At 32.0% G+C, this 24,978-nt stretch overlaps 1 protein-coding gene across 1 annotated transcript in view; it reads left to right on the top strand.

Annotated features, from left to right (window-relative positions):
- Nucleotides 1-24,978, top strand: part of LOC127706626 (uncharacterized) — a 143,206-nt gene that overhangs the window by 25,935 nt on the left and 92,293 nt on the right. The window contains exons 5-14 of the mRNA XM_052211283.1: nt 5,783-5,846; nt 7,400-7,506; nt 9,004-9,086; nt 10,287-10,345; nt 12,760-12,878; nt 14,519-14,612; nt 14,999-15,110; nt 17,040-17,214; nt 20,203-20,392; nt 21,253-21,461. Coding sequence (XP_052067243.1) covers nt 5,783-5,846; nt 7,400-7,506; nt 9,004-9,086; nt 10,287-10,345; nt 12,760-12,878; nt 14,519-14,612; nt 14,999-15,110; nt 17,040-17,214; nt 20,203-20,392; nt 21,253-21,461 — 1,212 coding nt within the window. The remainder of the gene's footprint in view (nt 1-5,782; nt 5,847-7,399; nt 7,507-9,003; nt 9,087-10,286; nt 10,346-12,759; nt 12,879-14,518; nt 14,613-14,998; nt 15,111-17,039; nt 17,215-20,202; nt 20,393-21,252; nt 21,462-24,978) is intronic.

The following is a 24,978-nucleotide window of genomic DNA, read 5'->3' as shown; positions in this document are numbered from 1 at the left end:
GACTGGCATCACGAAAAAAGGCTTGTTACTTTCAAACAAACGTTGTGATATTTTAAAATCTGGATATTTCGCTTTGAACTCTAAAAACACTTCAGTTTGCGTTTTTTCGAGCAGGTGTATTTGATGCGAAACATATTCATCAGGCCCTATCCGTGAGCGTTTCACGTCTGTTTTGTTAGAACTTTTGCGCGAAGCCGTAGGGGATATCCAGAAATCATAAGCCTGTGTTTTTGTTTCATCAGAAGTAATGTCAGATCTTGTTTTCCTCTTTGTGAATTCGTAACAAGATTTTTCTGATCTCAAAACAGAAGTGCGAATTCTTTGACCACCAGAAAGTCGCCGCGGGTGCAATCCCAACTTACGCGCTGCTTTGCTTTTTTCTCCTTTTGAAATTTTTTCACCGCTGACAGAAGCCGATATTACATGCATAGCGTTACGTGCATCAGAATTTTCTGTTTTGTTTCATGTATGAATCCCTTCAAATTTTCTAAGACCTTTTCAGAGAGAGATGGACTCTGTCGTTTTAAAGATTGTTTTGCTGTTGGTGAAATACACAGATAGTGTTGTATTATAGCTTGTTTTTTAATTGGAGATGATGGTAGAGCGTCCTTAAGCCTTTTCAGTGCCCTGCATTTGGCCATTTTATTTCTAAATATTGCATTTCGAATTTCGTCATTTTGATTATTTATTTGTTTTACTTTTTGTGTTTTGTCTCGTGACAGACGTTTATATTGATTCTGTTTTTCTTTCTTTTCTTTGATTTTCTGCCTTTGATTTCTTTTATATAAAGCGCTTTTGGACACCTCACTTTTCGGACTTCTGATTCGGCTTGCGTTGTAATTGTCTTTATATTTAATTTATTGTAACTTTTATTTTTCTACTCTTTTCTTTTTAGTTTCTTCATCTCTTTATAATATTTAATTCTCTCTGTTCCGGACATAAAATTCTTCTTTTCTGCAATTAATATTTTACCTATTTATTGACAAATTACCATATTTGTTTCATTTTAAATAATAATTTAATTTCTTTTTGTTAAATACTACTAGTATATATTTTTCCTTTGCAGTTGTTATCTTCGTTTCTAACATAGCCGTATAAAGTTATTTCGATACTTGAACAGTTAATAGCGAAATTTATAAGTTTGTTATTCTGTTTTGTCCTCTGATCTTAACATGAAATCGAACCGTAATTGTTACTTGAAAACAATAGAATATCGTTCATATATTATATGATAATACGAATAGCTTTCAATTTCGATGGGCTAGGTGGGTGAGTGGCCTAAGGGGTTCATATAGTGATCACGAGCCTGGCGATTTTAAAATACGCTCGTGGCGAAATTTGTTGGACTCCGATCCTAATTAACAGTTAGTGTCAGTTATCTAACCGAAGGTTGCCTGATGTCTGGCTTCCTCCACCTATTAATATAGTTCGATAAAATACAATAAAGGTCGCTTATAGTGGCGTTCAACACCAAAACACAAAACAAACATTTAGATTTAATTTGAAAACACACATATATATAGCGTCCCGAATCGACAACGTTCAAAACGTAAGAAAATTGTAAAGTGGACAAACTTGCAAGACATTGGATTTGTTCAAAAACGAAGTCGTTTCGACTTAACAACTTATCAAAAAGTATATAACTGTTATGTGGGGTTAAAGTACAATTACGCAAAATCACTATTTTGTATGCTACAAATCAATTTTTTTTATTAAATGACGTCGAAACTGACAGTTTACTTGTAAAAAGCGGCGAAATTCGACATTGGACATTCTTGCAAGACATTTGTCCAAAGCCAATGCGTTTTTATTTGTGTTGTGAGTGTTGTAAAAATCCGGATTTGAAATGGTCTATCTATGTACTTTTGTGGGAATAATTTATGAAAACGAAATTTCATATCATCTAATATTTTAAAAAGCCATAACTTTTGATAACTTACCATTTTCTGAAATCTGACCATGGTGAAGATTATTCATTTTTGAAAAAATCAGCTTTGACCGTTGCAACAACGCAAAAATCAGCAATGACGTCATAAATTAAATATGTGGTTTATCATTCATGCGAATTTTCGCGGATTTTACACTCTTTCTAAGAGCACAAAAACTCCCGTAAAAGTTATTATGCGTATAATTTGTTAAGTCTGACACGCACATTTTTGACGTTTTGACAATATTTGTATCATTATTTTATACTATTAAGAAAAGTTATAAAATAATTTATTATCTTTTTGGAAACAGTAATACCTGCCTAGTCGATGGATATAAATTCTATAAAGCTTAACTATTTAGATTTCATAGAAGAGCTGTTTATCCAAGTGCTCTGTCGGATTTCACGGTATTGACGCAATAGCGTGCTTAACGTCATACGTTACGGAGTAGATGACGTATGGCAGTCCCAGGAAAATACGTGACACACGTTACGGAGTAGATGACGTATGGCAGTCCCAGGAAAATACGTGACACCATATTTTACACGCCGTTGTTTTATGTTACAGTGAATAAGTAAAATAAGCGATTTTGTAAGATACCTCAGGAGTTTTGTATTATCACCGATTTGACTAGTTAAGGAGTAGGTTCACGAAGGGTCCATATTGGCCCTAAATTTCTGTGAAGTTTAACTTTAGTAAGACAAATAAAATTTTAATAGTTTTTGCTTCAAATAAATGACGTTGGCCACATACATTATTCTCTATTCTGTAAACCCCCATCCACAACCTCTTTTTACATATCAACTGTTTAATTCAGGAAATTTAAAAAATAAAATATGATTTTTATTCACAACACTTTTTATTTGTTACTAGTAATCTGGATTTTCACAAAATGCAGCATGAACATTGTTAAGTGAGGTAAAATTGTTGAAGTGGATTTTTCAAAAAATCTAAATATTGGTAAGATGTGGTTTTTAAAGTATTCTGCAGAGATACAGACACAATAAAAATAATAAAAAACGACAATATAGACAAAGTAAGAAAAGAGGGAGACTTCACAAAATTCATGATTTTACAAACTTACTGTAATATAAATATTTTACAGTTTATTTGTGAAATCGGGTTCTTTGTAAAATACCTGAAATATGTAGAGATTTTGTAAAATCGCTAGTAGTTTTAATGACCTTTTTACGAGCCTTTTTCTTTAGTTGTTTCTGTCTCATGTATTGTGTAATTTTCATATTCGTTTGAATCAATGTCGTATGGCCGACTGTACGGTATGTTTTTTTTCACATTGTTGAAGGCTGTACGGTGACATATGATGGCTTACATCCACTTATTTGAACTCTTATGGATAGTTGTCTCATTGGCATTCATACCACATCTCCTTCTTTTTGTAAATATACCGTTGCAAGTTTAGAAAAAAGTATTAAAAAAAAAATAAAGAAAAAAGAAATTATCATTTTGCAATTCAAATTCAACGAGGAAACTACATACATGTATGTCATGTAGGTATTCTGTTTATGATATTCATTTGTTTCTCATTAAACAATGTTTAATTTAACAAAGTTAATCAATATAAAACAATAAAATGAATTTGAAACAATGCAAAAATTTGCATTAAAATATGTACTCCTAACTATTACATGTGTCAGATCCATACTTTAATTGATAAAATGTAATCTTCAAATTATGATCCATCCTATTTAATCTGTTATCTTGGTTATTACAATCAATATGATCTGATTTTGTTTGTTAATTCTTTCTTTTAATAATTATAACAATGTTTGTCTTAACTATATATATAGCTATTCAAGAAAAATAATCCCTTCACCAAAATAACCGAATTTTTAATACTCATATGAACTGCTTTTTTAACATCCTGTAAGGGTATGCCGTACGCGTTACTCTCTATTGGTAGGTGTTTGCTTCCTGCGCTGTTGTTTTTGGAAGGATGTCGGGCTCATAATTACCAGTTATTTAAGAATATCCTGCTGTTCATATTATATATATAGCACGCTTTAACGAATTAACGTATATAATTCACGAAAAGCATAGCTTTGAGTGGATTAAATATGTTTTATTAATAACGCGTGTCTATATACGATGTGTAACATAAATAGGCGATGCCACATGTCAAAGGTTAAACTTAACTGTACTTTTCATGAATTACATATGCATGATATGTCAATCAAATAGTGGCGCTTTTTATGACAAAACTCAGAAAATGATCTCATGGATCACATTTCTTAGTAGGATTTGATTTTATGATACATGTTCATGTAAAGGTATTGTTGCCGTGATAGGTTCATCAAGGTTTAAAGACCTGAGAGAAATGTAATTGTTATTGAAATGCTTTTCCCCGAAAATCCGTGAGGGGGCAGATGCAAAATCTTGTTCGATGTATACCATGTTTCCTGCTTTCAAAACCAATAGGACGTTTAGTTTTAGAAGAGTTAAAAGTTGTGATGAGAAGAAAACGTTTTAAAACTTATTATGAAGGTATTCTGCCTTTCCCAATAATAGGAAAAAAGATCGATTCATTAATTGATGTTTTGTTGATTGCGTGATGTCAAGAGACAAATATTGTAAGCAAGCTCAATTCATGAAGATATACCTTTGAAAAGGGGAGGAAATGAAACGACTGAACATCCAGTGACATATTTTTGGAATATTTATTTTGACACGCTGAAAACAAGTAAGTATCCACCAATTCATCAATATCGTCTCATCATTATAAACAACGTTATTCCTGTTTGTAGCTCTCCTCGGGCATTCATTTGCTTCAAATTTATGGAACTATATGTAATTTGGGTTTAGGTTAACAAGTTTGACAAGATAAGTGTTAGGATAAGCCATCCTTTTCCGAATTTATGTTTTGATAAATTGTTGTGTATGCATTTATTTAAATTTATTGGGAAATTTTATGGTCATTGATTTCATTATTTACTGGGTCAAGGAGGCGGAGCCAGACTGTGCAATAACAACACTGTGAATGAAAGTTTGAGCACTGGTCTTAGCTACTCCCACCCTTTGCTTCTCCTATGATAAGCGGTCAACGGCGGAATTGGAAATGGAATAAACATGCTTGTTGTTGTGTGATAGGTCATTGAGATGATAGACTTGCACCCCTTCAATGTCTGCAGTACTAAGCGGATCTCATGCCGCCAATGTGATGCTTTTCATTTATTTGGTGGTGTGGTAAATATGATCAATAAATTACCAAGAAAAAGAGGTATGGGGGTACTTTACACACAAGGCCAGGTGCTTTTCAGTCCTTGAGGGACATCGGGCATTTCCATGTATCATCCTATATATAATAGAGGCAGTAAAGATATCACCATCCTGCTTAATGTAAGAGAGGTTTACTTTAATAAAGAGTAAACAGATTATGCCTTTTAAGGACAGGATACTGTAGAAGATACATAAAGATAGACAGATTTTTGAGGTTTTGAATGGAAAATGGATGTGTACAGTGACTGCTCCATAGGCCCAGACAAAAGGGTTACAGTATGTGGAAAGCATTTATGTGAAAGCAAGCGTCAAGTGGGATGCTTTTGAGCAAAAGGGTAGGACAGGAAGTCCATGTGCCAATAGATTACATGATAACGCAATAGAAAAGTGATGGAAATCATCAATTGTCTCCTTGTCGGGATTAGTTATAGTCATTCAATAACTTATAAGCTTTAAAAGAATATTCACCCATTCGGATCAGGATAAAACATGGTCATATCCTTACTGTGAAAGATGGCTGCCAATAGCATGTATAGTGTTGCTAATGATATTAATGGAGTACTTTTGCCAAGTGAGCGATTCGTATTACAAATACATTATACTAGATTTTCACTTTTCAGATTAAAGGCAAATATGTGGATGATAAAAGATGGGAATATTTTACAGAAGAAGTTGGAAATGAAGGTATGTATATTTTTTTCTGTTGTCTGATATATAGGATTTAATTCATTCAGCTATAGGGGAATCTGTCATTATGTTAATTACTTCTTTTATGAAAAGAGCTGTCTTTTTTTGGCTCTAATGAGCTAAAAGTCCATGTGAGTTATTGCCGTCACTTGACGTCCGTAAACTTTAACAAAAATCTTCTCATCTGGAACCACTGGACCAATTTAAACAAAACTAACTGAATGATCCTTAATATATGTAGTTTATTTTCCACATAACTTTAAATCAGTAACAGCAAAAAAGGAATATTATCTAATTGCAAGGTATACATCTTTATTAATGACTGAATACGTAAAAAATCAACCAATTTAAACCACATATATAACAGAAAGGTTCTTTTTAATGAGTTTACTGACAACATCGTACCATTTCTTTGGTGTGGATCTACAACACAATAGCTTTAGGACAAGTTTTATTAAAATTGGCATGGTGGCATGATTGGTTCCTATTGTAAATATACAGAACAATACCGAAAACTACTCTTTCAATTAAAACCTAATATGTCTGAAAGGTTCCTGGCAGAGTTTTGTAACATATAAGTAGTGGGCTAAGTTATCAAAGTTTGGTGGCACGATTGTAAAATAATTAATATCAAACAAATACATAAAAAGAATAACTAAACATACTGAACTGTTTCAATCTCCAAAGGATATACTCCTTTAGTATCAAACTTCCTGTTAGCCTTTTATACTGTCGTACATTTACACATTCATCGATCATCAACTTCCTGTTTACCTAATACTTGTATAGTCTTTCACATAAAGACAATGTATCAAATTTTCTTCGTATTTTTAAACGTAAGTAAGAATCAGAGCTTCATTCTAAAATCTCACATAAACCATGGTCGTCATGATTTATTTCTAAAATAATTCCAACAAAGAATTTAAAATAGCGACAGTTTACACAAGTTTGTTAAAGGACGAAAAGAAAAAGAGATAAAGATGTGTCTAAAAACAACCACTGGAAAGGTTCAATTTAGTTTCATATTAACATATGGTGGAGTTATCGTCAGTATACTCAACCATCTCACTTTATATCTTTATAAGTGGAAGAAAACCATGAACAAAAAAAAAGTAAATAGAAATCAATTCAAATATGTAATTTCATTTATTCATTATTGAGACAACCAAAAGCACATTTTGAAGTTGAGCAACTAAATGATACTGTTTCAACGAATGCTCACAGGTACTGTTATAACAGTTATCATGCACATGCAAACACAATTGATTTTTTAGGACAGGAATCAATCACCCTGTCCCTCTTACCGTTCGTTCGTCTGTCCATGTGCCTTATGATAACAATTCTCCATCAGGAGCTGCATGGATATTGATGAAACTTTACATTAGTCGATCCAGAGGATGTGCAATAAATACAATATTTTATTCCCTGGCCAACATGTTAAAGAGGAGATATTCAAGTTTCCAATTTTTCATTGCAGTTTTATTTATGAGCAAGAAATTGTTAGAAATATGCATAATACTATGACCAATACAAATTTCAATATCTTAAAGGTCCACATAGTGCAATATACACAGCAAGAGAAACTCCAGTTGGAATTGAGTTTAAGAAGCAACGAAAAGGGCATGTGATACCTAATGCGAAAGGAACATTAACAAAGGTAAAAAAAAAAACACAGCAAAGGTTTTCACACTAATTTATAATATCACTCGTCAAATGAATATGATTGTAAAGAGTTTGTTTATTTATATAATCATCTATACTTGAACAGGAATTGTCTGCATAAATAACCTTTACTGAAGTGTCGAAAAAGTAAAGCTCATTCACTGCTGATCATGGATATTCTCCCTCACTCATTCTGTATGCCTTATTCAATTCTAAAGAGAAATATTCATCATTCCTTCTAGTGTTTTGCATTGCCTTTTCCTAATTTTAGCTCACCTTGCAAAATTGCCTTCACTTGGTGTCCGTTGTTTTTCTTCTGTAGTCCATTAACTTTTACTTTTTTCTTCTCTGAAACTACTAAGCCAAATTGGAACCAAACTTTGCCACGATCATTATTGGGGTATCTAGTTTAAAATACCTGTCCAATGATCTGGCCTGCAAACTAATATGGCAGACATAATAAAAATAGAACATGAGGGTAGAATGCATATATTTTGTCTATTTTCACGAAAACCGTTACAGATTGAGAAAATTTGACAAGACATAAATTTCAAAGTGTCAAGACCTTCATACTGTATTTTGTCAAAAATTGTCAGATGACTCCTAAAGTTTGCATTAGTGTTTTGATTTTCAAATATATTGGCATGGAGCATCACTGACGAGACATTATTTGTCGAAATGCGCATCTGGTGCAAAAAGATTAGTACCGTTTACGTTGTTATAGGAGTTATTGCCCTTTTTTCAGTTTTGTTTATTATCCTGAAAATTATTATTAACGGAGAGAAACATCTATATGACAAAAAAAAATCTACATATATGATACACATGGCCGAAATTGTTAGTGCGTGTATACTCCCCTTTGGAGTTATTGCCCTTTATTGGTGAAATTTACTATTGGTGAAAACTATAGAAGATATAACTGTAAACAGCAAAAAAGATCAAGAAGACAAGATCTACACATAAGTAAACAAGACAGAAATTAGTAGTCAACTTGTTGCATTACCATTGAAGGACGATATTTGTACCCCTGCTGAGATGGAGGGGTATACAGTGGAATACAAGTCAGAGCTTCTTGACATTTGTTATCACTCTTTACGTGAACATGCTATACTATATGATGAATTTCAAATCGATCGATCCTTATGTTGTTTACCAAAAACTTATATTTTCTAACACAATCATATAATGGTAATGTATGAAAGCAGTATCTCACATTTTTGTACCTGTTACCCTTTTTGTGTTTTGGGCAAACATATCTCTGTAAAGATAAAAATGCACAACAAGTCTTTTGTTGAGAAATTAAGTTCTAGTCTACCATTTTCAATAGTAGCCATTGATGATGATGGCCATGCTCATTTATCCTGGTGATCTACATAGACTCTTTACGGCCTTTAGTTTTTACTTCTCCTGGCCCAAAAGTTCAATGTGAGGATACTGCCCTCATGATAAGTCACACATAGAGTTGATAGACATCAAACATTTTGTTTTTCAGGTTCTACATTTTCACAATGAACTAGGATTCATCCATAAAGTAATGATAGAAGAGAATTTTACCTCACCTAAAGCGCCTGACAGGTTTAATTATCTATTTGTAATAGTGAAGTTTGGAGTGTTTAGTCCTAGATCAGATTTCATTTGAAATGTGGTTAAAATGAGAGGAATACATCAATACATTGTGAACATTAGTGACTTACGCATAGCTTGGAGATGAAAACCATTGCTTATTTATGTAACAATATCAGCCGTTAAGATCACAGTAGATGTAAATAAGACGGGCTATTTTAGATACTTTCTTGTTTCATTAAAAAAGTTTTGTTTGGTTAATCACATCAACGAATTTGCGAAAAAATAAAATTCTTCTCATAATAATTTCCTGGGCTAGAACGTGAACATATTTTCATCGAGAAGTATTATTTTTAACCGTTTTTTTGTTCTGAGGGAAAATCTGATAATTAATTTGCGTTGGTACAGCTGGCGGGTAGATTGGCGACACAAGCTGTTTCAACGCAGTGACTAGATAACTGTTCAACCAATGCTTCTCAAAATTTAAATTTTGTTACTGATGACCTTATGGAGGTTAATTAGAATATTTATGATTTTCACGTTTTTTGCTCTTGAGTTATGGTCCTTGATTGACTAGAGATGGCACTTAATATTGAATCATTATTTTCTTTTCAATTTTTCAAACATTATTTCTCATGACAAAATAGGTGTTTAGTCAAGTTCAGTCTGTGGTGAAAGTTTTTCAGATATCAATAACTTTGTTAAACCTTTTTGGAATTTTACCAAGTTTTTTTTTTCTTCCGTATTTTTCTTACAGCTTCTTTATTATCGAGTAATATCATCTAAACATGTTTTATATATCTTTTTTTTCTGTATTTTACTGATAAATAGTGTAAGTGTAGTAGTCAACATAACACGTCATTACTGAAATCAGCAATTGGGTGAAGAGACAAAGACTACCTTGGAACCCTAACAATTTTTTTTGCTGATTCATATTGGACCATCTTTAAATTTGATGGATGGATCCAACTTATCGAACCACAGATACATTCTATAAATAGAAAGAAAAAAAAAACATGAAAAGGGACGGATTTTGAAAATTATAATTTTTTTGTCACAAGGATAGTACCTTCATTTGTATGTATAATTGTGCTTTATACTTTGTGCTAAATGTATCTTTATTGAATGACAAGTTCTAATCGGCATTTGGAAAATATTGTATGTTTCCGTGAATACATTTATTTTAAAGGAATACATTGTTTCTTATTTCAGTTTTGATCCACATGAAAATATGAGGAAGGTCAAAGCTGACAATGATTTTGACAAAATTTGTAAGTTCAGTGTTGAAATATTTGAAATAATTTGCTCTTTATTGTTACAGAACTCTTTAATAAGTTAGTAGCAGGTCTGGAAATTTTATCTCATGTAAAGTCTTTATTGTCAAAAAGTTAAAGGTTAGTTATTAAGAAATCTAATTTTTATACGCCCGTCAAATTTTTGGTATTATGGTATACAAATGTCCGGCGTCCGTCCGTCTGTCTGTCTGTCCGTCTGTCTGTCTGTCTGTCAGTCTGTCTGTCCGGCGTAAACATGTCGCACCGTAACTGAGAATGACTTATCCAAATTTCATGAAACTTAACATAGTTGTTTCTTATGATGGTCAAACGATCTGTATACTTTTTAGTGATAAAAAAATTAAAACTTTTTGAGTTACGGGACTTAGTAACTAAAACAGGTGTGTGTTTTTTTTCACATGTAGCGCCGTATCTCAAAAACAATTTATGATTATTGCTTAAAACTTTACACACTTCTTAGTTATATTAATCTTAAGATCTGTATACTTTTTGGTGATGACTCACAACTTTATTTAAGAGATATTGAGTATTTTGTTAAAAAAGGGGGAGGGGTTTTTCACATGTCGCGCCGTATCTCAAAAACAGTTTATGACTATTGCTTAAAACTTTACACACTTCTTAGTTATATTAACCTCAAGATCTGTATACTTTTTGGTGATGATTCAAAATTTTATTTTTGAGTTATTGAGTATTTTGTAAAAAAAGGGGGAGGGGTTTTTCACATGTCGCGCCGTATCTCAAAAACGATTTATGATTATTGCTTAAAATTTTACACACTTCTTAGTTATATTAATCTAAAGATCTGTATACTTTTTGGTTTTGATTCAAAATTTTATTTTAGAGATATTGAGTTTTTTGTAAAAAAAAAAGGGGGGGTTTTCGCATGTCACGCCGTATGTCAGAAACTATTTATGCTTATTGCATAAAAATTCACACACAAGACGACGGGCGTATCATGCGCTCATGGCGCAGCTGTTTATTTTGCATTGCATCAACAAAGTCGCAGAGGTAAGACTTTGACGTGCTGTTTTTTGTTGTCAGCGTCGCTGGTGTAGGCGCTGTCAAAAATGTATTAGTAGTAATTATGTCAGTTTATGCGGGAACATTAGTGGTAGGTCAATAATATTTTTATGAGGTTGATTTAGCATTGGCGCTTCCCATTTCCATGAAGATAATTTTGATCCGCCGCCTCAGTCATTGTCTATTGACTTTGACACTTTTGCATAGTTTACGTGTTTAGTTTGTGTTTAAGTCAGTTAAAGGGAAACACTTACGATAAATCAATGGTAGTTGGTATGCAGAAGCATAATCATTTGCATTTCTTAATTTTACTGTCCAACTTCAGTGATGGTTCATTGACTTTGAATGTTTTGCATCAGTTTACATGTTCTAAAATATTGCCATTTTAATTCCAAAGTTTGCAATCAACTATCAAAACTACATACAAGCGACTATATTTCTGTGTTAACAGTCAATGATACTTTATAGATGAAAAGCATTGTTTTCCATACAATAGTGTATGGAATTGTAGTTTAACTTAAAACTTTTTCAAGAGTTGAAAGCAAAAGTGTGTTATGGACTGCCTACGATAGTTAAGACCATTATACTTTCGGTCTGAATTTCTGACTGTAAATCTGTTCTTCTGCCACAGTCAATTATGTTTCTTATATACTTTAAGCACTCTGTCTTCTATATTTGCTGTAGTCAAGATACTAGTATTAAGTTGAAAATGTCTGTGTGACAAGGTTTATCTGGCCTTAACCTTATTTTAATGGTTCACTCATCAATGCTCAGTTATTTTGGTTAGGCCCGTTTCTCAGATAGGAAATGCAATAGGTCAAATATCTTTGCTGCATGAAGTTACGAACTAAGGAAAATATCTATAGACATAAAAGGTAGCTTGGGTGTCTTAATTTTTGATTTTTTTTTTAACTTCTGTAAAGACTTCTGGGTCAATATACTTTCAAATTTCATTATAAAAACTGGGTTTCACGGACCTCGTTTTTGTTTGTTAAAATGCATTGAAATTAACGAAATTACAGTTAAATGCTACCGAAATATTAAATAGAAATAGTGGGTTACAGGCCTTATTTTCTTCACAAATCCTCAAAAATAAATTGTCCTATCAAATTCAATATAATTATCTGTTATTGATTTTAAAAGGATTTTTCTGTAAATTATGAATATACTTAATGACACTTAATATTTTGATAGTTTAATCTAAAAATTTCAAGGTTTAGATGTTTCTGTTGTATATTGAATGATACTTAGTAAAATAATTTTAAACAAAACATTATTTTTGCAACAAGCCCAGAATGGATGCTTAGAAAAAGACACCCGATCTACCTTAAGGCATTATTTATTTGAATTATTTTCAATCTTTTTTATAGCAATTCCTGAAATGAGTGCATTCGGTAAGGGAGAATTGGTATTTGTGACTAGACATGAAGTGAAGGAGTTACATGTCAAACCAAAGAATGTTTCAGCTGGGAATATACATGTTGATAAGGTAGGGTTATTTACCTTTTAGTATTGAAGAGGTAACGTATAATACGATGAATAAATTCATGTCATTTATTTTCCTCCGCAACGACCAGGTGTGGAGAACATAGAAATACTGGGGGTTCGTCAGTACCGATCAACTAATTTTAAAGGAGTACTAACCATTGAAAGTAAAAAGTAGACCTCATATGAAAAATTGCATCGTATGCACTCTCAAGCCTACACTTCATATACGATTTTTATGAAATGTATGTCATAGGTTTATATCAGCAATATCTGGGACAAGGTCAAAATTCAGTTCCGAACAGCTATTTTTAAAGGAGGAATGTCCCTTGGAAATAAAAGAAGTATATCGAAAATTGCATTGTAAGAACTCTCAAGCCTAAGTTTCACTGTCAGATATTAATGAAACTTACGTCAACGTTTTATATCAGCAATGGCTAAGATGAGTTTGAAAACCAGTGCCAAACAATTATTTTTACAAAAGGTATGACCCATGGAAATATAAATTCTATTGAAAGTAGCACTGTAAGCACTCGCGAGCCTTCACGTCCTCATATTGTAATGAAATTTATATCAAGGTTTATATCAGCAATGTCTTAGAAGAGTTAAAAAATCAGTGCTGATCAATTATTTTTAACAGATAACTTAGCCTTTTGAATTGTAATAAATATTAAAAATTGAATTGTAAGCACTCTCAAGCCTACATTTCTTTTCAGATTTTTATGAAATATATATCAAAGGTTTATTTAAGGAAGGCCTTAGACAAATTCGATAATCAATGGCGGTCAAATACTTTTATACCCCACCTACGATAGTAGTAGGGGCATTATGTTTTCTGGTCTGTGCTTCCGTTCGCTCTTCCGTCCGTTTGTTAGTCCGACCGTTCGTCCGTCCGTCCGTCTGTCCCGCTTCAGGTTAAAGTTTTTGGTCAAGTAAGGTTAAAGTTTTTGGTCAAGGTAGTTTTTGCTGAAGTTGAAGTCCAATCAACTTGAAACTTAGTACACATGTTCCCTATGATATGATCTTTCTAATTTTAATGCCAAATTAGAGTTTTGACCCCCAATTTCACGGTTCACTGAACATAGAAATTGATAGTGCGAGTGGGGCATCCGTGTACTATAGACACATTCTTGTTTACAAATATGTTATATCCTTGAAAATATTAATTATTTGGAAAATTGCATTGTAAGCAAATTTGTGTTTACATTTCTTGTGAGATATTTATGAACAAGTTTAAAAGAACAGAAACATGTTTATTTGATTATTATATCCTGCTTTAAGAGAAGGAGCTATTTGGCATTCACATTGTTGTCTCTCTGTGTGTACAACAAATGTTTTGATCACACTTTACAGGAGCAGAATGACTCCATATTTGATCAGCAGCTAAGCAAAGTAGTTGACAGATGTTCAAATTTCTTAAATCCATTCAGAAAGATACAAATCAAGGTTACAAACAACAAAAGAAAGCAGAGGGTATCACCTGAAGCCCACACGTCAATTTATTCAGAAAAAAACAAATCATGGTAAAAAAAAACAAAAGCATGAGGAATCGCATGAACCCAAAAAAAAGTCGGACAAGATTTGTTTCTGGATATGACGGGAAAGCCTCTAAATAATTATATAATGTATTCAATATGATTTCAGTTTGAGAGAAACAAAAAAGGACAAGTAAACGTGACTGAAATATTAAAGGACATCCGGAGTAATATCACATGTATTAGAAATCAGCCTCCACAAGGTATAACTAACTTATTTCTCTGCTACCACAAATACGTGCCATGAAAATTAAATTCACAAAATATCATTAAAACATTTACCCGTTATAATTGAACTGTACATTCGGGTTTTCATCACAAAATTTGTTTAGAACATATATCAATAAAAGGAGGTGTGAGGTAAACACTGATGAAACTTACAGCCAAGAAGACAAACAAATTCAAAAGTCTATCTGTGGTATCGTTAATTTTTTAATCTTTATGCAAAAAGTTTAAATTGAAGTATAATGAAAAGAGATCAAGAAATTTTCTACAACTTAGTTAAATCTTAATTTCACGTTCTTAATTGCTAACTTGTGTTTTGGTGTTTGAAAAAAAAATAATCAAACTATAACTTTCTTTTTTTAAGGATCACCACTTGTAAATGAATGTTTCTTTAGAATTGTCAGTATGTTGAAGTTATTATCAGATGACGAAATAAAAAAGATTGCCAATGATTACTTTCAACGTCTCCAAAATAGGTATGTTTATATGAATAAAAGGAATATTATATAATGATTGATAGAATCTGGTTAATCATTATATGTGGTTGTGGTTGCAACAACATTACCGGAGTCAATTTTTACTGCACCAGATGTGCATTTTGATTAATTATGTATCATGAAGGATGTTAGAAGTCAAATAATTTTTTAGATTATCTAATACAAACGTTGAAGAAGTACCAAAATTAAAGCCACACTTTGACAAGGAATCAGCAAATTATGAAGTTTACTTTATCGTATGGTATCTCCTATAAGGAATCTGGGTAATTGGAGACACTGTAATGGTATTCATGTTACTGTTACAACTTATAATTGTTGTACACAACTGAATATTTCGTATGCATGAATACATAAGCAATCCGTTTGTTGAAAAAATTGTATGAAATTTGAATGATCATGCGATTATCCAAGAATTTGAATGCATAGACATTCAATAGTAAACTATAAATGCATTACTAATGGCCTAGTTCAGTTTGGCATTGGAGGCTAAACATAAACTTGATGGAATTCAAAACTTTTATTTCACATTTTTGTCATTCATTTAGGTTCACTGTTAATGTAAGACAACAGTTCAACCCTTCTATAACAACCACAAGCAAAGTTAGGAAACTTTTATTAAAAATTCATGGCCCCTAGATAGTGTAATTTCCTGTGACCTTGATCTCATATTACGGGTAGGGTGATTACATCTAATTTTCATTGATGAAAATTAAACCTTTTATCAAACTTTAAAAGAAAAGTTGTCAGTAACTAACATGTAGACTTGTATGTTTCAAGTCATGTTAGCTTACCTGACCCTAACCCCCTCGAAGTTATGTTGTTCATGAAATGATAACCTATAACCTTTTACAATTAACCCTAAAACTATCTTACTTAAAATTGTATGAGTAATGTTTGAATAATCCCTTTTTTAAATTTCTGATATAGTTGAAATATATATGTCAGACACAATTCCTGATTCTGATTTGTCAAATACGCTCTATAAAAATCACCTTGTCTCCTTCCCTTTAACTATCTGCACATCTGCACAACATTTTAGAACCAATAAACCAAAAATTTTAATGTCAAAAAAATATTGGCTTTCTTTTGATTTAAAAAAAGAAGGTCAAATTATTCAATAAAGATTATGTGGTTAACACAAAATTTTCAACAATATGTTAGCGTCTATAGTTCAGCTACAAATCATCCTGGATCTAGAAAGTTGTGAATAAATCTAACACAGACTACCAGAAATTATGCGAATGGTATTGAAATTCACAAATGAAAAGAATAAAGATAACACTGCCAAGATCCTAGAGATTTCAAAACAAGCACCAACACATGGCGTTTTTTTTTATTGAACCTTACATTGTTAACTGTCTTACACCTTTATTTCTTGTCGAATTTTTAAAAAGTTTATATTAACATGTAAAATAACAAAAAATACCGAAATCCAAGTAAAATTCAGACATAAATTCCCTTATCAAATGGAAAAATCAAAAGCTCAAAAGGATTCTATCAGTAAGGTCTTGACAGAGAGCCGACCAAATATCTTACAAGATTTATTCACCTTGGAAATAGAAATATATATGGGAAATAACATTGTTAGTAACTCATGTCTACATTTCTTGTCAGATATTTATTAAAAAGTATTTTTTTCTAAGTATTGCCCTTGGCCAGATAAAATATGTTCAACACGGGGACGTTCGAACGCTGCTCTTATATTTTGTAACGTTTCCTATTCGAAGAAAAGATTGTAGAAATCTAAAAACTTTTAAATGTCTCATTTAAATATTGCTTCTGTGAAACTCAATATAATACGTTTTTGAGGTTCAATACAATTGAATTCTGATGAAATTTGTACACAATGTCTGCATAAAGTTAATGGAAACCAGTTACACTCTTTATAACCATTATGAAATATTTCAGTAATGAGAAGAATTTTGAAATCAAAGCAATAATGGTGGACGCTTTTGCAGTATTAAACACAAACAACAGTCAGAAGTTGATTGTCAAGTTAGTTATTTTAGCACCAAAACCAGAATACAAATTGTTTCAGAGATTTTTTATCCACGTGGCAGGAATGGAAATGCCTCCACATCAGGTATTAAGTTTATAAGTAGTACTAATAAAAAAGGAAGTTTATAATGAAGTGAAATAATTGTAATTTTAGCTCAGTACTTTGCATGGTGTCCATTTTCAAAATGTCAGTTGTTGGAAGTCCAAAACTTTTTAATGTGTAGTTTTGTAGTAAGCAGTCAGATGATATATATGAGTTAGTCCAGTTTACCCTTTTTAAAAATGATTACATCCCAAAAATAGTTTTATCTTGTGTTGTAAGCATTGAACTAATATTTGAAATATAACTGCAAGATGAATACTTGCAGTACATATGAGTTAAATTCTTGTTGATTTACTGTTTTAAAAATTACAACCATGGGACTCAGGAAACTTTAGACTTCCTCTGGTATCGTTGTGCCAACACTAGTAAACATATTTTAATCTGAAACTGTCATTTTGATCTGAGCAGTTCTTAAAAGACTGAACAATAAATGATAACTTCATTTTAGGTTTCAGTAAATTTTCAGACTTATCCACTACGGTAAATTCAGTAATTCGCTTGCAGTCTAATAAGAAGTGTTCCGTCTATGTTTAGACTGTTCAGTAGTTGTTTATCTGTTCAGATCAACTATTTACTGAATTGTCTGAAATGCAACTCAACAATACTGAATTGACTGCAAGCGAATGGTCTGAAGAGAACTGAATTTCCTTCAAACGAATCGTATGAATAGTACGGAACTGACTGCAAGCGAATCGTCTAAACAGTACTAGATTTACCACAATTAATATAACCTGAAAATTAATTAAAAGACTGAACATGACTTCATGATTTATTTTTCAGACTTTTCATATAATGTCAAGATCAAAATGACCGTTTCAGACTAAAATTCGTTTACTAGTGCAATATTTAGTATTTCAATACTCCATCCCAACAAGAAGATGTATTATATATACTGGTTTATCCTTGTCTGTCTGTCCATTTTACATTTCTTTTGCACTCATGTAAGCAACTACAAATCTTCATCATGTATTGCACCAAGCTTCATCTCTTTATGACATACATATATATACTTTCTAAGATTTTCTGCTTCCCGCTGTTGCCCAAATCTTAGATGCTTTTCTATAAAATGTGTAAAATATATTTTTGAAACGGGAGTAGTACTTTAAAGTACATGATGTTGTGTAATGAGTTACATATTTTGTATAGATTTTGTTCAATATACAAGTAATTACATTTCACTCAGTTGTATAAAAGTTTATATATCGTTGACCTACCTTAAATCATTTGAGTGTACTGTGGAACACTACCGTGGAACAAAGCCTCATTGAGCTATTGCCATCATTCGGTATCCATAGTTGTAAACTCCTCTGATCTCACCCGGCAGATCTGAATCAACATTCCCCACAGTCGTCCTTCGGGGATCTAGTTTCGAAATTGGGTGATGTATGGCTGCCAAACAAAAGTTGTGCCTACACTGCTAAAACAGAACATAGAGGTAAAATCATATTTTTGGTTGTCATCTCAATATAACAGACTTTGAAAAGCTGCCATCATATAACATTTAATATGAAGTGCATAATCTACACATGTGTACCATTCTTCATAGTAGTCGGAAATCATCAATCAATTTTTTAAAAGACCATTTTTCTTGTTTTTGTCTCGCCTACGAAGCATGTCACAGAATATGTTAGAAGGTAGAAGACTTTGATGCATCTTACCTTGAGTACTAGGATAATTTGGTATATGGGATCCTTGCAAGGGCTTCATGTCCATCAGACAGGGTGCATCTGGCATCGACCAAATTTCATGGAATAGTGATCAAGATTAAAGTTAAGTTCGTTTTTCAGATACTATATGCGTATGTCAACTATATTTGGTGTATGGAATGATTGTAGGATGTACCTGTTGGTCTAACAGATTTCATCTGACCTTGAATTTTCATGGTTTATTGGTCAATGTTAAGGTTGTTTCATAGATACATTAAGCAATTGGTCAACTATATGTGGTGCATGGAATGATTTTTAGGTGTATTTTTGTTTGGCAAGTATCATATTTTGCAGTTCACTTCCTATGGAAATTTTTTGTTAAGATGGCATGGTGTCCTATTTATACATTTTTTTGTTGTCTATTATCATAAAAATTATAATAATGATATCTCGAGATAAAATTTAAATAGCAAAAAAAAAGGATCATCAAGTCAAGATTTACAAATAAAAGAGAGGCGAAAGATACAAAAGGGATATTAAGCCTCCCACATAAGTCGAAAAAAAACTGACAACGCCATATAAAAAAAAACGAAAAACGACCAAAAGACAAACGACCGAATACAAACACAGTATACAAAACATAACATAGGAAACTAAATACTGAGCAACACGAATCCCACCAAAGTCTGGTATGATCTCATATGCTCCTTATGTGCTTCAGCATAATTGGTATTGTTAATAACTTTAAGAAGCAGTTGTTGTCCTTAGATCATCATGTTTACCAATTTTTACTTTTGGCGATTATCTTGAAAACTTTGTGAGAGAAAACTGTTTAACAGCAAAATTTACGAAGAAAAATCTACAAAAAATTTCGATGACCTCCATATTAGAGTTAGTACACATACCTTTTGAGCATTTGTCTTGAAAGAAATATGAACAGCAAAAATTACTATAAACACAGATCTACAAATAAGTAATTGATGGAAGTAAAAGCAACTTGCTTATAATAACTTCATTTGATCCCGTCGGTAATCTCGTTATTGATTTGGAGTCATACGTTGGGAGGGTTGGCGGATAGGCAACTGATGACAAAAATATAGGTCAAATTCGATATTGGCGATTTTCACTTTTGCTTTTCAGGAGTGATGGTCCTTCATTGTTTAAAAAAATGTATTAAAACCATTTGCTGTAATTTTGACAACCCGTTATTTGTAAAACTATTTTATAATACTAAACTTTCCAAGTGTGGGAATTGATCCTTATTAAAATGAAACAAAGTAACTGTTCAAGAAGAATTGATATATTTTTATTCATACTTTTTCAGAGTGTTATAAAAGTGTTAGAAGATATAGTTTTTCACAACGGAACATTTACCAACGTATCATTTGACAAACACATTTACAACTCTGCTATGTTGACTCTTGGATCTGTAGTACACAAATTATCCAAAAAGGGACAGTCAAAAATATCTTATGAAATCTCCGGCAAGATCCATGGAATGCTTGGATTGCATGGTATGTACTATTCAACATCTTTAACATTAAATGAGGAGTTGTTTTGTGTGAAGTGTCTTAAACCACAGGATCAAATTAATCAGTATGATTCTTCTTGTTTCCCAAAACTTATTCACCCTTTCTCAAAAATGGTTCAGCTCCTCAACCTAAAACCATATATATTCTTTATTACCATTCTACTTCACCTCTATTTTTGTTTCTTGGGACATGCACCACCCTTCGTATCATTTATTGTTATTTTTTTTTAAAACAGTTCAGATACCATCCCTAAACTTGCATATTGTTTAGTTGTCATGACAAAACCTTATCAATGTATAATATATTTTGTCCCCTGGGGTCTTGCCACGCTCCCATTATACCTTGAATTATGGAAATAATTTGACTTATCAAAAAAAAAAAATAACCATTTATATTCTAAATTGCCATGATATAGCTTTTCAACTGCAGCAATTGCTTTTTTCCAGGAGGATCATGGCTCGCACATTTCATAGTTTTAACCCACGCAAAAATATATTCAAATTTTACCCGATCTTATCTTTTGTTCCCATGAATCCATAAAACATAGAACTTCACATCAAACGTGAATGGTCTGCGACAAACTTTTAAAAATGAAAGAACAATGCTTTAATTGATGTGTTGCAGCCTTCTGTTTTCATCTTATTAATCAAAGATCTCATTTAAAAAATGTAGTTTTGCCGTTTTCATTGTCAATCATATATAAATATATAAATGGTGTTATCCAATAATTGTAGACATTTCACATTTTTCATTTCACATTTTACACAGTATCAAATTTCATATTGGTTGCCTCTGCTTTAAATTTGTAGGTTGAATAGACTGTAAGGTACTTTATATTACAGATCCTTGGGAATATAGGCAAAAAAGATCTTTACAAACAGAAGAGGAAAAAATAGAATATGACCATCGCCGTGTCATACTGCTGGAAGCTCTTGGAAATGCAAGAATTGATCACTCGTATGACTACATTATCTCTCATATCAATTCTACTAACTCTCCGTGGATAAAAAGGTCAGGAATTCATGCGCTTAGGAAATATGAACATGAATATGTAAGTAATAAAACCAACGATATAGATTGATTCTATGAATTGTTTAATTATACAACTAGCAATAACTAAGGTATTTTTTATAAGAATACACAATGGTAAAAGACAGATAAAAATTGTAAAATTTATCGTAATCCATAAAACATTAAGACAGTTTCATGGAAAAAATGCTGAGAATGTAAAAATCTACTTACTTTTCATTTCCATTAAAATTTTCAGTCTCTTGTCAGTTTTCTTTCAACTTTTCCAAAAATCTCCTTCTCTGTATTTACCAGGCCAGTTTCAACCATACTTGACCACACTATCTAATTTCAAAATTTTGTCAGATCAACGTTTTTTCCATATCTTGCACATATTGTAAAAATTATAATAGGTATAGAAAAACTGTTAACTGTAAAAATCATCAATGAAATATTATCTACTATTAAGTCTGATGACTGATATTGTAAGCTGACAGTTTATAGTAAATACTGCATTAACTTAACGAATTTTACAAATGTTTGGTATATTTTCCAATTATCTTGAAATAATAATAGAAAGAGAGAAACTATAACAGACAAATGACTCAAACAATACTGAAATTGTTAATAAACTCATTTAAGAACTTATTGCTCTTGAATTACATATCTATAGATATCTCTACCTTAATAAAATTATACCAGATATCGCACTTGAATGGAACAATTCATGAGGGTAGGAATGCCCTTTAACGTCAGACGCTAAACGGTCATTTTCGGCTACCGTAAGCGTCAATAGTTAAAATATCCTTATCGTGACTCGTAAGAGGTTTCAAATAATTATCGTTACCGTTATTTTTGGAAAAAATTTAACGTGATTCGTCAAAATTTATCGATTTTTTCATCGTCTCAAAGAAAGTGTACATTTTATCGTCATGCGTCAAAAATTACCGTTAACGTCATTTGGCAAGATTTTTTTACCGTTATTCGTCATAAAGGTACACCCACTACAACCCTCATTCATTGGTGATCAACTGCCTGTTTACCAAATACTATAGCGGGATATTATTTGTGAGCAATGACGCACAATTTCAAGCCTTATAATTTTGTCACCAAACGCGCTTATCGTCTACAAATTACTCATCAGTGCCACTCAAATCTAACTAGAGGATCCAAAGAGCCTGTGTTGCTCACATAGATCGATGTTCATCTTCAACATGATGACACTTCTAATGCTGATACTTTTTCTGTTTAAAGTTTCTCTCTTATCTTTTTTAGTTTTTGTCTTAAAATACAAACAGAGTAAAGAATATATAACATATGACATATAAGGACAATCACTCCTATAAACAGTCTACTAAAGATTTCGTCAAAGTTTGACTTATTTGGAGTCTTGTCCTCCTGATCATTTTTTACATTTAAGGTGGCTCTCTATCTATAATAGTTTTCAAGATAAGCGACCGAACACTAAAAATGTGCAAAAATCTCCATTAAAAAGCAATAACTCCAATAAGAAGTAAACTGACAATTTAGAACCATCCATTTATTAGTATATGATATTGCTGATCATTTTTGCTTATTTGAGGTTTTAACTATCTATTATAGTTTTCCAGACAAAAAACACATAAAAATTGGTAAAAGTCGTCATTAAAGGGTAACAAATCCAGTAAGGGGACATCGTACGATTTCAACTATGTAACTTACTTGTAGAAACTGTGTTGCTGATCCTTTTGTTTATTTAAGTATCTATCTATCTATTATAACTTTTCAGATATTAGGCAAACCTGCCAAAAATGATAAAAATCGTCATTAACGGGCAATTACTCCAATAAGGCGTCGTCTGACGATTTCGACCATTTCACTTGTTTTAGATTGTTTCTTGCTGATCGTTTGCGCTATTCAAAGTTTTATAACTTGTTTAATTTCAAGACAATAGGCAAAAATGACAACAAATTGTTAAAATTGTCATTTAAGGCCAATAACTTTTATAAGATGTAAATAGACAATGGGTAGATCTCATCATTTTGAACATTTCTGCTTCTGTCAATTTTTTTCTATTTATTAGGGTTTTCAAGATAAAAGACAAAACATATAGTTTACCCCTATGTTCTATTTTAAGCCATGTTGACCAGGTTGGTTGACAAGTGGTGCCATCGGACACATTTTTTAAAACTCGATTCTCTATTGATGATTGTGGCCAAGTTTATTTAATTTAGCCAAGTAGTTTGAGAGGAGAAGATTTTTTTAAAAGTTAACGACGACGGACGACGGACCCCAAGTAATGAGAAAACCTTACTTGGCCCTTCGGTCAGGTAAGCTAAAAAGTAAAAAAGCCAAAAAAACGTACAAAGCTGAAGAGCATTGAGGATCCGAAAATTGGAAAGGTTTTGCCACATATAGGTAACTTAAGGTAAACTACTATTCCACTCTAATACTTCTTTTCGGAAAGGCACAAGAACACAACATTAGTAGAGGAACAGCCTAGGTGAAGAATTTGGAATTTAATGTGCGCTATGGTTTTTGAGAAGCTGTATGTAAATATTTCTTGGATTCATTATGTTCCTCTATGGAAGTCATATCTTCAATTCAAAATCGCAAATACTCATATAGGATCATCGCAGTTACATAGTGTTTAAATATGCGAGACAACTGCTGATAAAAAGCTTTACATTTGTATTTCTCAAAGCTCTATGTTAGACTGTGTACAGTTGTGGTGGCCATCTTGAATTTGGATTGGCAACATAAACTCAAAATTGGTATAAGGCTATCTATGGATAATTTTTACAATATTAAAAAAAAATATGCAAAGAATTTCCAAGAAGATCTTTGCAATTTCAGGTAATAAAAATACATTTTTTCTCCTTGCAACAATTATAAATTTCAGATGTATACCAAACAATGCTTTTATTGTGTGTCTAGAAATGTTCTCTGACTTGACTTCCAAGGACTGGTTGAAATTATATGAACATTTTTTTCTAAGAATATAATATTAATTTTAATAAAATGGTAAATTCAATTCATTTGTTCATCATTAGAGATTTATAGGAGAAAAAGGAAATATGAAACATAAAATTTAATATCATGACCATAGAATTGAATTTATTTGAAATGTAGAATCAATTTTGTTTAAAATATTTGTATTGGAAACAATATAGATAATGAACCTTGCAAGAAAGGGGGTTTCGTCCCTTTACATACATATGATGAATAAATGAATGACCATTTGTACCAGGGACTCTACAGTAGGCAGTACAAATGGTTAAAAGTGTGTGCCAAAAACATCTGGCATCATACAAGTATTGCAAAAAGCAGTTTTGTATATTTAATTATGCTACATTTGTTTGGCTGTCTGGTAGACACAGAATGTGAGGTTCGAATGGGAATAGAATGTTTTAATATCTCAGAACAGTTAATGTTATGCTTCAATAGTACCATTTGCTGACATTTTTTTAAAAGAGATTCATAAATAGATTATGCAAAATATTTCAACCATCTTACCTTACAGTTCATATCATGCGCATGTAGATAAGGGTGGCATGTTGTCAAATCCTGATTCCATACAG

This window comes from Mytilus californianus, unplaced genomic scaffold (genome assembly GCF_021869535.1).
Source record: "Mytilus californianus isolate M0D057914Y unplaced genomic scaffold, xbMytCali1.0.p SCAF_6, whole genome shotgun sequence".
NCBI classification, from domain to species: Eukaryota; Metazoa; Mollusca; class Bivalvia; order Mytilida; family Mytilidae; genus Mytilus; species Mytilus californianus.
Note: the sequence above shows the minus strand (reverse complement) of the source record. Positions and strands in the feature narration are given on the sequence as shown.